Raw genomic sequence first — 16838 nt, forward strand, 5'->3', positions numbered from 1 at the left:
CAGAGGCAGTGCGATTGGCACAGGATAGAGCAGGGTTTAGGGCTGTTGTACATAGGGTTGCTGTGAGTCGCAAGCGACTCGACGGCACATAACAACAACAATAGGAATTTGATTCTTAGAAGGTCCCATTCATCTATTTTATCTTCTCCTGGTTGTAGGTTAACCTAAGTTTTTTTAAAAATACTGCTTTATTCCTAAATCTGTCTACTTTATGTTTTTTAAAGATTGATTTATTTTTCTTTTTCCCCCCTTCTTCTTGTATACCATCAAATCGGATCTGACTGATACAGGGGGAGATTGCCCCTCCTTCTCCAGTAGAGCATCTGGTGGATTCGAACCATGTGCCTTCAGGATTACGGCACAGATTCTTGCCATTAGGCCACCAGAGCTCCCCAAAGATTGATTTCTTAAGAGAAGGATGTTCTTCGTGAAGTGTAACAATCATTTATACCATTCCGAAAATAGAAGTAAATTTTCTAATTAACTTGTAAAATTATAGACTTCACACTTAGTTCTGTTGTTTTCATTTTGTGATTTTTATTCGGAAAGGCCTTATGGAAAGCACTGTAGAAAAGACAGCAGGAAGATAGGCAGCCTGGAGGTCAGCAGTGTATCCACTGGGTCTGATGGTCCTTTCTAGGCTCTTCCACCTCGATGCCGCCAGTGTAGCTGTGTGCTAATACTTTCATTTCCATTAATGGCCAAGGTTAATGAAACTTCAGAGTTTACCTTTTAAGAGAGCTCTTACCTTCAACATACATCCCAACCACACCAAAGCTAGGCCTCCAGGGACTACAGAGGGGAGCTGCCCTCCAGTGGGGAGAGATTGAGCCATCCACTTTATTGATGTGCTCCAAGAATCCCATTTGGTTTCTCTAACTTACTCCTGTCTTCCAAATTGCTGGTTTTCACTTTCTACTCTCTTCTTTTTCCTGCATTATTGTGCTGTCCTGCTGTTGGGCTCTACTCTCTCATCTTCCTGCTGGTTTTCAGTCTCACCTGCTGTTTGGCTCATGTTTCTTCTTGCCCGGCATCTTTTCAGTTTTTTTAATTACATTTTACCTTTTTTGTTACTACATCCTACCATTGGCTTATTAGTTATTCCCCTCTCTCTTTCCCTGCCCCTTTTAAAAGGTTGGCCTTGGGTTTCCAATATACATTTTAAACTTACCACCATCTAAAACAAAAGCAACTCCCTATTCTCAATTCTGGCTCATTGCAACCCTACAAGACAGGGTTTCAAATACTATAGTCTTTATGAGTATAGACTGCCACATCTTTATTCTGTGGAGCAGCTGTGGCATCCAAAGAGCTGACTTTTCAGTTAGCAACTAAGTGCTGAATCTCGGCACCACCAGGTCTGCTGTTAAATAGTATTGTACTACTTCTAGTAGTATGTCAGGACACAACCAAGCCATTTGCCACCTCCTGTACTATACCTCCTATGTCCTCCGTGTGGTTTTTGTCTTTGTTAGTCAATTCTCTCAAACAGATTACAGATGGGAAGTATGCACACTTACATTTTGTCATCTATTGGACTGTATCTGCCCATAATTCTCCATGATTTGGCAGTAAAGTCATGATGAATTTTCCCCCAGGGTGAGATCTGATGTGATCAGGCAATCAGAGCTAAGGGGATAAAGAGATGGGATACAACACCCTCTAACTTAGGTCACAGGACTGATCTGATATAGGAAGAGTTCTACTGAGATGTGGCCTTTGTAGATTTTTAACTTCTAGGAAATGAAATTCAAGAGAGAGCAGGACCTCATTACTAGCAAGAAAAAAGAGCTAGAAGTGGACACATGCTCTGGACTCAGTTCCCTGTGAACTGAGAACCTTCTAGAACCAGAAGAAGCTGGATGACCAAAACACATGAAGATTAGTAAGGAACTCCAGACCTACAAATGATCAAATGAGACAAGGCCCTTCCATGTTGTTGTTAGGTGCCATCGAGTGAAGTACAACTTACAGCAACCCTATGAACAAGAAACCTGAATCCTGTCCCATTTTGTGCCGTAGTCACCATCTCTAATATACTTGGATCCATTGCTGTAGTCAACGTGTCAGTCTATCTCGATGGGGATCTTCCTCTCTCTCACAGACCCTCCATCCTTCCAAGCCTGATACCTTTTCCAAAGAATAGCCTCTCCTAGCAACATTCCCAAAGTATGAGAGACGAAGTTTTGTCCTCCTTGTCTCCAAGGAACATTCCAGCTTCTCCACCTTTTCCAAGACATACCTGTTTGTTCTTTTGGCAGTCCATGGGCTATTATTCAGTACTCTTCTCCAACTTAAAGGCATTAATTCTTCTGTTGTCTTTAGTCATTGTCCAGCTGTCAGGTACATAGCAAGTAATTGAAAAGAAAATGGCCTGAATGAGGCATACTTTTGTCTTCAAACCGACATCACTTCTCTTTAGTATTTCGGAGGAATCTCTGACTTGCCCAGAGCAACACAGCTCCTTTTATCCTGACTGCTGGTACCAAGGATATTGGTTGTGGATTCAAACAAGATGACATCATTAACAGTTTCAATCCTTTCTCCATCTACCATGATGTTGCCCAGTGGTAAGGACCTTTGTCTTCATGATGTTCAGATGAAATCCATATTGAAGGTGGTAGTCTTTGATCTTCTGTAACAAGTGCTTCAGATCTTTCTCGCTTTCAGCAAGCAAGGTTGTGTCATCTGCATAGTACAGTTTGTTGATAAGTCTTCCTCTGATCCTGATGCCACATTCTTCTTCACAAGTCTGGCCTCACGAATTATTTGCTCAGCATTCAGATTGAATAGGTATACAGAAAGGATACAACCCTGACACACACCTTTCCTGATTTTAAACCATACAGTGTTCCCTTGTTCCTTTCAGATAATAGCTTCTTGGTCTGCGTTTCGATTTCACATAAGCACAACTGAGTGTTCTGAGATCCCCATTCTTCTCAATGTTAGCCATAGTTTATTGTGATCCACACAGTCCAATGCCTTTCCGTAGTCAATAAAACACATACAGACCTTCTTCTGATACTCTCTGCTTTCAGCCAAAATCCATCTGACATTAGCAAAGACATCCTTGGTGCTACGGCCTCTTCTAAATCTAGTTTCTAGCAGGTCCCTGTTGGTGTATTGTTCCAGTCATTTTTGGATGCTCTTCAGCAGTATTTTGCTTGCACATATATGATAGTAATGATATTGTTCATTAATTTTCACATTCTGTTTGACCATCTTTCTTGGGAATAGGATCAGATATGGATTTCTTTGTCAGTCACCCAGTCATCTGTCCTCCAGATTTCCTAGCATAGACTGGTGAGCGTGTTGAAGGTCACATTTAAAAAGAAAAAGAAAAATGTCAATCGGCATCCCATCTATTCCAGGGTCATTATTTTTTGCCAGTGTCTTCAGCACAGCTTGAACTTCTCACATTGTTACCATTGACTCTTGTTCATATGTTGCTTCTTAAAAGGTTTCAGTGTTGACCAGTTCTTTTTGGCATAGTGACTGTGTATTCTTTCCATCTTTTAATGCTTCCTGAATCATTTAAGATTTTGCTGATGGCATCTTTCAGTATGGCAAGTCAAGGCTTGAATTTGTTTTTTAGTTCTTTCAGCTTGAGAAATGTTCAGTGAGTTCTTCTTTTTTTATTCTCTGACTCCAGCTCTTTGCACATTTCTTTATAATACTTTTTTTCTTCTCAAGCGGCCCTTCATCTCTTCCCTTTGTGTTGACTTCTTAGAACTCTAATGCAGTTTTCATCATTTTTTCTGACATCCATTTTGGCTTTTTCTTTCTCTGTCTTTGTAATGACCTTTTGCTGTCTTCATGGACGATATCCTTGATTTCACTCCACAGATCCTCTGGTCTTGGATCATTGGTGATCAATGCCTCAAACCTGTTCTTAAGATGATTTTTAAATTCAGGTGGAATAGACTCAAGGTTATATATTGCTTCTTGTGGGTTTGTTTTACTCTTCAGCTTTATTTTGAACTTGCATATGAGTAATTGGTGGTCTCTTCCACAGTCAGCACCTGGTCTGGCTTTGACTCCTGATACTGAGCTTCTCCAGTGATTCTTTCCGCAGATGTACTCACTCTGATTCCTGTGGTGACCGTCAAGTGAGGTCCCTGTGCAATGCCACCATTTGTGTTTCTTAAAAAAAGTATTTGCTCTGAATAAATCATTGAATGGACAGGATTCAGTCGTTTGCTCTCCCGCCTCATTTCTGTCACCAAGTCCATATTTTCGACTACCGTTCCTTAGTGTTGAACAACAGAGAGAGGCAGGTAGCTCTAGTATCAGAGGTAGAGCTCAAATTGGAAGTCACTCAAATATGAAGATAAATAGCTACAAATAATCATTAATAATGGGAACAAGAAATGTATGAACTATGACTGTGGAAAAGCTGGAAGTTTTCAGTACATCGTAGGTATTAGTGGACTGGCCTGGGCTACTTTGAATCAGATGATCATATATGGTCTACTGTGCTGGGAATGAAAAACTGAGGAAGAATGATGTGGCATTCATAATGAAAAGGACAGTTTCAAGTACAATGAAGTACAATGTTGCGAATGGCAAGATTATATCCATACTCATGCAAAGTGATTCAGCAATACTGTTTTTTTAAGATTTTGGAGCATTATTTCTGTTTGGTCACTGTAAGTAGCCATTTGGATAGTTTTTAATGTTGGTCATAGGAGCCTCTTTTTAAAATGTAGTTTCTGATTCAGGATACCTGAGGTGAAAAGGAAAGTTCTCAGCAAGGGGTCAGACTGGAATGAACTGGTTGAAATCCCTGCCCAGAATGTCCACATCCTAAAAGGCCCTTTGTGACTGTTCCTGTGCATTTGAAAGGAGTGATGTCCAATGACAGGATTGCAGAGCTTGACCATAATTAGGGTAGCCACAGAGCTCTTTTTTCCAAACTAGGGCCCAGGAGAGAAAAGAGAGGTAGATAATCCTCCACAGAGAAACAGCATCGCACAGCGTCCCAGGAAGCCCATATTGTCCAACCCAGCAGTAATGAGCTCATTAATAATAAGTGTGCTATAAGTTTCCTGTCAGCAGACAGCAAGGGGCTGACACTGTGAAACACATTGTCTACTTTCCATGGTCCAGAACAACAAGCATGCTCTCATGCTCACAGATTCTCTGTCTAGAATTCAAGTAGGACACAAGGTTGTCTCTGATCAGAGAGCCCTTAGCTGGTCAACCTGGAAAGCCGGTTTCACCTGATGGTGGGCTGGGTCTTCTGGAGGCTTGCACATCCACATATCTGGCATCAATGCAGTCATAGATCTCCCACCAGCACCATGTAGCTGCTTCCTTACAGCCTGCTGGCTGGGCTCTAAGAATACCAGTCCCCAGGTCAGCTGGGAGCTTTGTCAACTTTGATGGCCTGGCCATGGAAGCTACACAATGTCACTTTGACCCTCCAGCTCCAACTCAAAAGGAACAAAGACCCTCTCATTTGATGGGGAGGAGGGAGTGCCAGATTCTGGTCACAAGAAGAGTACATGTGTGGGCATGCCAGGAAAGGCAAGCTGCCACATACTTTGAGTATGTCCCTCCTTTCTCTACTGTCCTTTCTTATCCAGGTTGCCTAACATCAAGACCCCATATAATCAGAGAGAGACTCAACATTGACAATTGGGATCACACACCACACAGCCCCCTGTCTGCACCACTTTAGTGTAGATGCCTTCAGAGGCACTGGCTGACAAGGTTTCCCGATTTCTCGAGTACCCTAGAAGAGTGGCCTCAGTCTCAGGGGCTGGAAGGGATCATTTAGTCTCCTCTTCCATGTGTGTTCATGCAGCCAGATTATTACACCTGTTGTTCAGGAAAGAGTTCTGATGGAGGCCCCTGCCTCTTATAGGGGAATGAGCACCTGCCTCAAATAGGAAGATGTGGAAGCTGAGTGTTTGGTGAGCATCTACCTTGTATAGGATGATGTGGGTGCTGGGTATTTAGTAAGCACCTCCCTCATGTGAGGTGATGTAAGTCCTCAGTTTTTCGTGAGCACCTACCTTGTGTGCAGTGATGTGGGAGCTAGCTGGGTGTTAGTTAAGCACTTGAATTGAGTGAGGTGAGTGGACCATTGATGTTTGGTGAAAACCTGGCTTGTGTGGAGTAGTGTGGAGTGTTCAGTGAGCCATTGGTTAGCAGGGGCTCAGTACTCAGGACAGAGCCCAGCTCAGCCTCAAGTCTTGTGTGCTTTGCCTGTGAGATGTGTCTGCTTAATGTTTGGAGAGAGGCTGCCAGGCGTCATCCCTTGGGTCATGGCATCTAGGCAAGTTCCCTGTCGGGAAGGAAAGTTTACTTATGGTGTGCCTGTCATACCCTCTGGCCGCAGACAGCTCTCTTTAAGACAAAGGTGAAGCACACCCATGGAGGGCCCTCTCCTATACTCGTGGACTATAGCTGTGATTGGGGTGAGTCCAGCCTCAGAAGACTGGCAGCCTCAGAAGCCCCTTTTACTCACCCTATCCTCTTTCTTGGGGTTGCACCCCACACAGCATTCTCTGCTCTCCAGAAGCACAGGGCTGTAGGAAGTGGCTGTGCTGGACCCCTCATGTGGGAAACAGCCTAAACTAGCAAATATCCCAGAGCAGCAGCCAGCACAACACTGGGAGCCTGGGTGCTGGGCCCCATCTTTCACCTCCTGGCAGCTGCTTATGAACTCTTGCTCCTGAGGCTCCGGGGATGGGGTGTGTGTGTGTGTGTGTGTGTGTGTGTGTGTGTGTGTGTGTGTGTAAGTTAAGCTTCTTTATCTTCATGTTTGGGAATACTTAATTGAGACAGAGGCTCTGTCTTACTGCTTTTAGTTAGCATTATTCCTTCTTAACCCTTGAAAGCCAGTGTAAATAAGACAGGAGCCCTGTGGCACAGGGCTCAAGCTCATGGCCGTTCACTGTAGGGTTTGGGTTCAGAATCAGCCCGTGGCTCCACAGGAGAAAAGCCTGGTGACTTGCTTTGGTTGAGACTACCGTGGACCATATTGATTTCAGCTGAAGTGACCCTTCACGGCAGAACAAAGCCAGACAGTTGTGCTCTGGCCAGAGAGCTGATGCAGCCAACAGCCCAAGACATGAGTGTGGGCCGGAGCAGACCTGAGGAATCCTTACCACCAACATACAGAAATGCAATTCAAGAGCCCCATCAAGTAGCAGCTGTTTTCAGAGGGTTTCCTGGGAGATGTGTAAATGGTGCTGAAGTGTTAGCTCAGGAAGCACTGTAAGTGCAGCATGCAAGTTAGTAATTTTTGTTGAAATAGAGAAAAAAAGGAGGACATGGCTCTAGAAGGGGAGGGAGGAAGGAGCATGAGGTGAGGAGGGACAAAGACAGGAACAGGTGTGTGCTAGGGTGACCTGATGCACGGGGAAGTTGTCCCATGTCCACTCCAGGGCTGTGGCCCCTCCTGACAGGTGGTTAGGATTCTGTTTTGCGTCCCTTGCTCCAAAACTAGCCGTGCTGCTGCTTTCAGAGCAGTGACAAGGCCTGGATATAGTGGGGTTCACACTGCTCATGCCTCAAGGTGTGACAAGGCTGGACTAACCACGCCATTTCCACACTAGTGGCTCCGGTGAGTCCCAATAGGGACTCAGGACTACTCCATGCTTGATCCGTCAATATTAGACTTCCTCTATCCTCTTGCCAGACTGAGGTGAAAACAGACAAGACCCAGATGTTCATCTTTGTTCCTTTGGCCTAGGTTTGGTCAGCAAAGTGATATGTTTAGAATATCAGAGTGGTACAAATTCTGGACTTGTGTTTTCTCTAAATGTGTGAAACTGTACTTGAAAAGATTTGAACAGCCATGTCAGGAAATCAGATATAGGAGTGGCAAGTCAGCACATAAAAAATCTGCCCAACACACTGGGAAATGCAAACACAACATGGACACATTCCCAATCTATTAGAATGTCTCTCTAAACTTAAGATGGTGCCTACAACTTCTGGTGAGAACGTGAAGTGACAGATTCACACGTTCCTGGTGAGAACATAAAGTGATAAAACAGGCTGGTGATTTCCAGTAAGAATTAACACAGACACTTACTTCTGGAACTTTATATATGACAGGTTTGGAAGCAGGAGTAGCAGGAATAACATTCCACTCCCTAAATAACATGCCTCCGGAAACTCTATGAACTTTGATAAATGTCAATAGTTGTAGAGGGGCTTCAGACCTTTTGTTCATAAGGTCACTATGAGTCATGCTCAACTCAAAGGCAATCAACAACATATATATAGATAATGTATTAGTACAATGGACTACTATTCAGTAATGAAATGTTTGACACAATAGCATGAATGAACTTTAAAATAATTATGCTGAATAAAAGCATCCAGGGGAAAAGAAAAGTACAAAGTGCATTATTCCATTTATGTAAAATTCTGAAAATGTGAACTAATCTACAGGGACAGCAGCCAGAAGAGTGACTGCTTGGAGATGAAAAGAGTGACAGGAAGGCAGACAAGAGGAGGGACACAGACAGGAAACGGTGGCATGAGGAATGGCGATCAGAATGATGGCTCCCAGTGTATATAAATCAAAATATGCAAAATGGAATACGTGCTTGCTTATTCTATGTCCTGTGTGCATCAGTTCATCTCAGATGCCTTTCTTTTAGACTTGAAAAACACAATTTCTGAAACTAAAAGCTCTCTAGTGGGTTTGGGAGGAGCCTGAATGGGGATGTGGAGAAGGCCAGGGGACTAAAAGACAAATAGAAGGAAAAATGGAGAAAAGGGGTAAAAGCACAGAGTTAAAAGAAAAACAGGGCTGGATGGAGGGAAAGAGATCATGAATGGGGCAGAGGGAAGTATTTGAAGAATTTTTCTAATACAGAAGAAGGCAGAAAATGTTGTGAGTAGGGGTAATGCAAAGGGTAACGCCTGCCAGACCCCATAGCAGTAAAACTAGGAAACACAAGAGAAAAAAGCAAAACTAAGACATTGAGTCAGAAGGGCCTTTAGAGGCTGTGAGCCAAACTGGTCTCGGAGCTTGCCTGTCCTACTGCTGCAGAGCAGCTGGCAGATTCAAACCTCCAAGTCAGAAAGACACTAGGCCACCAGAGCTCCCTGAAAAGCAAAAGAGAATCTCAATGGCAGTCAGAAAGTCAAGCTGCTTTCAAGAGAGCAACAGAAAGATAGGAGGCTTAACTGAGGAAGAGGAGGGTAGGTTGGGAAGCCAAAAGACTCTTGAAGAGCCTTTAGGGTGAGGTGAAAAAACAGCCACTAACCAACTCTGTACTCAGTGTACATGCCCTTCTAGCGCAAAATAAAAGAAACATGTCCACAACATTGATTGCATTGTCACCAACAGACTGGCTCTAAAGGAAGGTCTGGTATGGAGACAGCCAGACTGCTTGAGAGGAAGCCGTGGGTTCCAGAGAAGCATGGCCAGCACAGGAGGTCCTCCATGGTTCTGCTGGGACAGCAGCCACCCTGCCCACAGTTGTGCACCCACTCATGTAACCATACAAGCTTGCTCCCTCCAGCTCCCAGGTTCTGCAAGCCCCTCTGTGCCCGCTGTGTGTGCACATGTATGCTCTACCGCACACTGCCTCCTCACGTAGTGTGTTTGCATTGTCTTACAGATTATCGGCTGCCAGGTGATGAGAGAACCCCCCGACTCCACTGAAAGGTACACGCGCTGGATCAACCAGCTGTCCCCTGACCAGCTTATCACCCAGGTGTGTCCTGTCCCTCCTGCACCCACCTCACCACCCCAGGGCTGTGGCCCCTCCTGACAGGGGGTAGGATTCTGCTTTGGGTCCCTTGCTTCAAAACTAGCCATGCTGCTGCTTTCAGAGCAGTGACGAGGCCTGGATATAGTGGGGTTCACACTGCTCATGCCCCAAGGCTGGAGTAACCAGACCATTTCCACACTAGTGGCTCCAGTGAATCTCAATAGGACTGCTCCATGCTTGATCTGTCAATATTAGACTTCCTCTACCCTCTTGCCAGTCTGAGGTGAAAACGGACAAGACCCACACATTCATCTTTGAACATTCATCTTTACTTGGCTGTGAGGGTATTTTGGGGAGCACCCAGCACAAGTCTTCACGTGCACACAGTACATTGCTCTGCGTCCGCTGGTCCAGGCTGGTTCCCTTAGGGACCCAAACTCTAAGCAGAATCTCCTGGGGTAGCAAGTAGACGTATTTGTGAGTGTCCACAGACATCCATCTGGGACAGTCTTCTGTAGGAAGGATTTTTCTGGGTCTTGTGCAGTAGTGTCCTAGGCTGAGTATCCTAGAGAAGCAAATCTAGAGAAATTCCTATACGGTGAGAGTTTGTAGCAGCTGTAGTCCCACACTGTAGGATGCCAGGCTTTTCCTGATTCATACAGCCGTCGGGCTGAGGATTCAGCATCAGCAAGTCAGACACAGGGTAGCGAGACTAATGAGTCCAAGATTGGCCGGCAGCTTGGCAGCTTGCTGGTTCAAGTCCAAGAGCGCAAGGTCAGATGATGACCATCCAGATGCAGAATCCAGGTCAAGCGGACAGCAGTGGTAATGGGATCATAGTGATTCACAGATGTGAATTCACAGATGTGCCCACTGGGTGTTGGCAGTTAGGAGGAACAGGGTGGCTTCGTGGCGTCCTCAAGTTCTGTCCTTGGAGAAACAGCCTTGGCTGCCGAGCCAGTACCTACACAAGGTTATCCCCAATGTTATGGGCCACTCAAGGACACAGGCCTGTCATAGACACAGACTCCTCAAAGATGGGGGCACCCAGTGACACAGTCCTGTCCTAGACATGAACCCCTCATGACACAGATACCTCAGCACCCCTCAGGAACATGACCCTCACAGATACCCTCAGGAACTGGTCCCTTCAGAGACACAATGGATCCTCATGGACTCTCTGAGGGACAAGGTCCCCTCAGGGACATAGACAGACCCTCATGGACTCCCTCAGTGACACAGACCTTCGGGGGCCCATCAGGGCAAGGACTCCTTAGGGACAGAGACAGACCCTCATGGGCTTCCCCCTCAGTACAGGGTCTCCTCAGGGATATAGTAGACCCTCTTTGATGCCCTCATCGGGAACAGAGTATCCTCCAAGACAAGGTCTCCCCAGTGACACAATCAGACCCTCACGGACACCCCTCAAGGACAAGATCCTCTCAAATGGCACAATCCTCAGAGGTCCTTCAGGATGGTTACCACCACCCCTCCACTGTCTGCCCCTCCACTTGCCCCTACTCTCTCCACCCTATGGGGTATGTCCTCTCAAAGAAGGAGCCCTTTGTTGGCATGAGGAAGAGGCCCAAGGATGTGTGGTGCTGTTCAAGGGGTCTAAGCTCCCAACCACAGTCAGAAACTGCCTCTCCATGAGGGCAGGAGGCATCTGAAGGAGACCACACAACCACTGTGGTTATTAGGCTGCATTTGAACCAATGTGGGAGGCTAAGGGCTGCTCAGGTGTGCATACAACCTCCTGTCTTCTGGATGATCCTTCTTGCTCTTTGTTACACCTTGAGTTCAAGTCCAGCCGCTGCTGTATAGGAGAGAGAGGTGGTCTGCTCCCTGAGGGCCAGGTGTGGATGCCCAGGGCAGTTCTGCTCTCCCAGTGCCACTGTATTTGGAATACTGGTGATGCACCCTGTGTCCCATCTCATCAGCATACAGAACTGTGCAGTGGAGTGCGTTGCCCCTCCTCACATGCGTGCAAATGCTGGTGCCATCGGTGGTTCTCCAACTCTTCCCTGTGTCTCTCTGTGGGTGGATGCTGCCTTTCCACAGATGCTCAGCTCTGGGATGACCAATGTGGCAGGCTGGGGGAAGGGAGAATGTGTGTATGGTGAGCTGTGACTGACTTTTGTTGGGACGCTGTACAGTGAAAGGGGGATGGCTACTGTGGTGGGGCAGCCAGTGTAGAGGGAACAGCAAGTGTTAGTGGAGTGGCTAGCGTAGGGGGGATAGCCAGTGTAGTGGGGATGGCCATTGTAAGGGGAACAGCCAGTATGGCCAGTGTAGACTAGCCACTGTGGTAAGGACAATTAAGAGTAGAAGGGATGTCTAAAATGGGAGAGGATGGTCAGTGGTGGGTGGGACAGCCAGCATAGGATGATGACCAGTGTAGGGAGGAGCATGTGCACAGTGAGCTATGACTGTCTCCCATCAGAGCAGTCTTTGTGTGGATGGGATGGCCACTGTATAGGAGATGGCCAGTGAGGGGGATGTGTGCACACTGAGCTTTGACTGCCCTGCTAGACCTGAGTGGGAAGGACCTATGCAGGGTGTGGAGCCATAACTGCCCACATAGGGATGGCCAGTGTGGGAGGCAGGCAGCATAAGAGGGCCATTCTGGGCACTGTGAGCTCTAACTGCTGAGCTGGCGTTTCTACAGTGTTTTTGATTTTCTGGTAGGAATATGAGTCATGTGGAAACTATGCAACTAAACACTGAGAATACAATTTTAAGTCTGTTTTGGTGGAGTACACACATTTCCAACCAGGAATACACCTTTCAAGTAAAGGGTTAATAGGGATGTTTATCTGTTAATTGTATGGAAGTAATTAAGGTGGCTTTCTCTGAAGCATTATTTGTCTTAAGCAAGTCAGAGAACATCAGAGTCCCTTCTTTTTTTTATTTTATGCTAATTTATTTACAAAGTTTGAATACATTGTTTTTCACATGAGGTCTTTCCATTTCCTTCACCCACTTCCATCAAATTGTGTGACCTTGTGATTAACACACCCTTCCCTGCCCATACTCACCCCTCTGCTTCCACTCTTGAATCCTCATACTCCTATAATAATGATTTTATACAGTATTTGTCCTTATGGGACGGAGTTCGTTCACTCAGCATAATACTCTCCAGTCCATCCCAAGTTAGGTAGTGTTTTACAAAACCATTGCTCCTGCATGCTGCATAGTAATTATTCCATCATGTGAATGTACCATAATTTCCCAATCTATTAGATGGTGGTTGGACATTTGAACTGTTTCCATATTCTTGTGATGGTGAATAACACTGATATGAACATTGGTGTACAAATCTCAGTTTGTGCCTCAGTTCTCATTTTCTTGGCGTATATTCCAAGTCGTCGAATAGCTGGGTCATATGGAATTTCTACGTTCAGCTTTTTAAGGAAACACCAACCTTCCTTCCATTTTATGATCCCAACAACAATGTATAAGAGTTCCTATCTCTCCACATCCTCTCCAACATGTATTACTTGTTGTCCTGTTAAACTTTGCCACTACTACTGGAGTGAGATGGTATCTCATTGTGGTTTTGATTTGCATCTCTCATTGCCAGTGATTTGGAGCATTTCTTCATGTATCTGTTTGCCATTCAAATATCTTTTTCTTGGAAATTCTTTCCATGTCTTTTGCCCATTTTTTAATTGTATTATCAGTCTTTTTCTTGTGGAAGCCCAGAAGTATTCTATAAACTTTGATTAGAGACTCGTGTCTGAGATGGTATTGTGAAATGTTTGTTCCCAGTTGGTACGTTTTCTTTTCACCCTGTTGGAAATAGGTGCATAAGGATTTAATCTTTAGAAGGTCCCATTCATTAATTTTATCCTCTTCAGGCTGTGCATTTCCGGCTGTATTTGGAAGTCTTTTTATACCATAGACCAGGCCTTCTAAGCTTGATCCCACCTTGTCTCTTAAGAATTTTATGGTTTTGGTCTCTTGAAAGAGAGATCACCTTGATCGATCCACCTTGAGTTGATTTTTGTGTATGGTGTGAGATGTGGATCCTGTTTCAGCTTTCTGCAGGTAACAGTCCAGTTTTGCCAGCACCATTTGTTGGAGAGGCTATCATTTCCCCATTCGATAGGTTTTATTTTCTTGTCGAATGTCAGGTGACCATAGATAGCTGGGTCTGTTTCTGGACTCGCAGTTTGGTTTCATTGGTCTGTGTGCCTGTCATTGTACCAGTACCATGCTGTTTTGTTTACTACTTCTGTGTAATAGATTTTGAGGTCAGCAAGTGCTATGCCTCCCACTTCATTTTTTTTCCTCAGAAGTGTTTTGTTTATTTGGGGTCTCTTTTCTCTCCAAATAGACTTGACAATTTCCCTTTTAATCTCCTTGAGAAAATGAATTTGGTATCCATATTGGGATTGTGTTGAACATGTAGATTGCTTTGGGTAGGATTGTAATTATCACAATATTGAGTCTTCCTATCCATGAACAGGGCATGTATTCCCGTTTCTTTGGGTCTCTTATTGTGTCTTGCAGAAATGTTCTGTAGTTTTCTTTGTATCGGTCTTTGATATCTCTAGTTAGGTTCACTCCCAAGTATCTCTATTTGTGATTGGCTATTGTAAATGGTTGAAAGCAAGAGTGGCATCCACTTCCTAAACAACATGCCTCCAGAAACTCTATGAACTTTGATAAATGTTAATAGTTGTAGAGGGGCTTCAGGCCTTTTGTTCATAGGGTCACTATGAATCGTGCTCAACTTGAAGGCAACAACAACAACATTGTAAGTGGTATTGCTTTCTTGGTTTCCTTCTCTGAGTTCTCTTTGTTACTTTAGAGAAATCTCACTGATTTTTGGATATTGATCTTATATCTTGCCACTCTACTAAACTGGTCTACTAGTTCTAACATGTTGCAAGGAGGGACTGGTCCTTGGAGAGAGACATCATGTTTGGCAGAGTGGAGGGGCAGCGAAGGAGAGGAAGACCTTCAATGAGATGGATCGATTCTGTGACTGGAGTGGTGGGAATGAGTGCATTTTAAGATGGCTAGGTTGGCACAGGATAGAACGGTGTTTAGAGCTCTTGTACATAGGGTCACTATGAGTCGCAAGCAACTCAATGGCACATAACAACAACAGTTCTAACAGTTTTTTGGTAGAGTCCTTGGGGTTTTCTGTGTACACTGTCATATCATCTGCATATAGCAATAGTTTAGGCATCTCTTTGCTGACCTGGATGCCTTTTATTTCCTTCTCCTGTCTTATTGCCCTAGCAAGCATGTTGAATAGAAGTGGTGACAGTGGGCATCCTTGTCTGGTCCCTGTTCACAAAGGAAATGCTTTTAACTTTCTCCATTGAGAATGATGTTGGCTCTTTGTTTGCATATATACTATGTTGAGGAAATTCCCTTCTATTTCAATTTTGCTAAGTGTCTTTATCAGGAAGAGGAGTTTGACTTTGTCAGATGCCTTTTCTGCATCAATTCCTAAGATCATATGGTTCTTGTTATTTGCTTTGTTAATATGGTGAATTACATTGATTGTTTTTCTTATGTTAAACCATCTTTGTCTACCTGTTATAAATCCCACTTGGTCATGATGAATTCTTTTTTTAATGTGCTTTTGGATTTTATTGGCTAGGATTTTGTTAAGGATTTTTATATCTATATTCATGAAAGATACTGGTCTGTAGTTTTCTTTCTTGATTATATCTTTGCCTGATTTTGGTGTTAGTGTTATGGTTGCTTCATATAATGACTCTGGGAGTATTCCTTCTTCTTCTGTGTTTTTAAGTACTTTAGGTAGAATTGGTGATACATCTTCTCTGAATGTTTGGTAGAATTCAGCTGTGAAGCCACCTGGTGCAGGACTTTTCTCATGGAGAAGTCTGTTTTATCACAGATTTGTATTGCCACTCCGGCCTATTTTGTGGTTGACATTTACTTGGTATAGTTTTTTTCCCCAACATTTGAATTTGAGTCTGTCTTTCTGTTTTTTAGATGTGTCTCTTGTGGGAACATATTGGTGGGCTTTGCTGGTTTGCTCTGTTTTTTTATCCATTCTGCTCTCTTTTTCTCTTACTTGGTGCATTTAATCCATTCACAGTAAGTGTGATTTTTGTCAGGCCAGTTTTTACCATTGCCATTTTGCTGTGTTTCTTTTTCTGTTGTTTCTGGTTACTATTGTCCATCCATTTTTCTTTGGTGTCTCTGTGTGAAGGACTTCTCTTAAAATTTCTTGATGTTTTGGTCGTGTTTTTACAAATTCCTTAAGTTTCTTCTTTTCTGCAAAGGATTTAATTTTTCCAAATTTGATAGAGAGCTTTGCTGGGTATAGGATCCTTGGCTGGCAATTGTTTTCTTTCAGCTTTCTGTATATGCCATCCCATTGTCTTCTAGCTCACTTGGTTTCCACCAAGAAATCAGAACTTCATCTAATTGTTTCCCCTTTGTAGTTGATTCTGTTTTTCTCACACTACTTTTAGTATTCTATCCTTATCTTTTTTTAATTAGAATTTGGCTATGATATGTCTTGAGGTTTTTCTTTTTGGGTCTAGTCTTTTTGGTGTTCACTATGTTTCTTGAATGTGAATTTTCTTATTCTTCAAAATACCTGGGAAGTTTTCTTCTAGTACTTATTCCACAATTTTCTCAGTGATTTCCCTGTCACTACCCTGTTCTGTAATTCCAGTCATATGTATGTTGTCTCTTTTGATGCCATCCCACATGATTCTAATATTTTCTTCATGTCTCATCTCTGATTTTTCTTCTAGTATGTTTCCAGTAAGGCTCTTGTCTTCCAGCTCCTTTCTGTTCCATCTCTTCAGCTCTAGCTTTTTGTCCCACCAGCACGTTGGACACTTCCATTTTGGTTTTAATGTTCTGGATTGCATGTGTTGGCTGTACCCTCTCTGTCTTATGATGATTTTTTTAAGTTCTTGTACCTCTTTATCTATACTATCAATTCTTTCCTCCATATTTTGCATTTTCTTCTGTAGCTGTTCAAGTTGCTCCTCATCTACATATATTTTTTTTCCTAGATTGCTGTCTCTAGGGTATTTGCTCTCAGTGACTTCCATTGTTTCTTCCCTCATTTGCATCTTCTTCTGTAGCCATTCAAATAACTCCATCAACATATTTCTTCTGGTTCTCTCTATCTTGGGTATTCATTGG

General features: G+C 43.8%; 1 protein-coding gene across 1 annotated transcript in view; it reads left to right on the top strand.

Annotated features, from left to right (window-relative positions):
- B3GNTL1 (UDP-GlcNAc:betaGal beta-1,3-N-acetylglucosaminyltransferase-like 1) overlaps positions 1-16838 on the top strand; it is a 136892-nt gene that overhangs the window by 59337 nt on the left and 60717 nt on the right. The window contains exon 6 of the mRNA XM_006886301.1: positions 9594-9689. Within this exon, the coding sequence (XP_006886363.1) occupies positions 9594-9689 (96 nt within the window). The remainder of the gene's footprint in view (positions 1-9593; positions 9690-16838) is intronic.

The sequence above is a fragment of the Elephantulus edwardii genome, unplaced genomic scaffold (assembly GCF_000299155.1).
Source record: "Elephantulus edwardii isolate Elephantulus edwardi_28Jun2011 unplaced genomic scaffold, EleEdw1.0 scaffold00048, whole genome shotgun sequence".
Taxonomy (NCBI): Eukaryota; Metazoa; Chordata; class Mammalia; order Macroscelidea; family Macroscelididae; genus Elephantulus; species Elephantulus edwardii.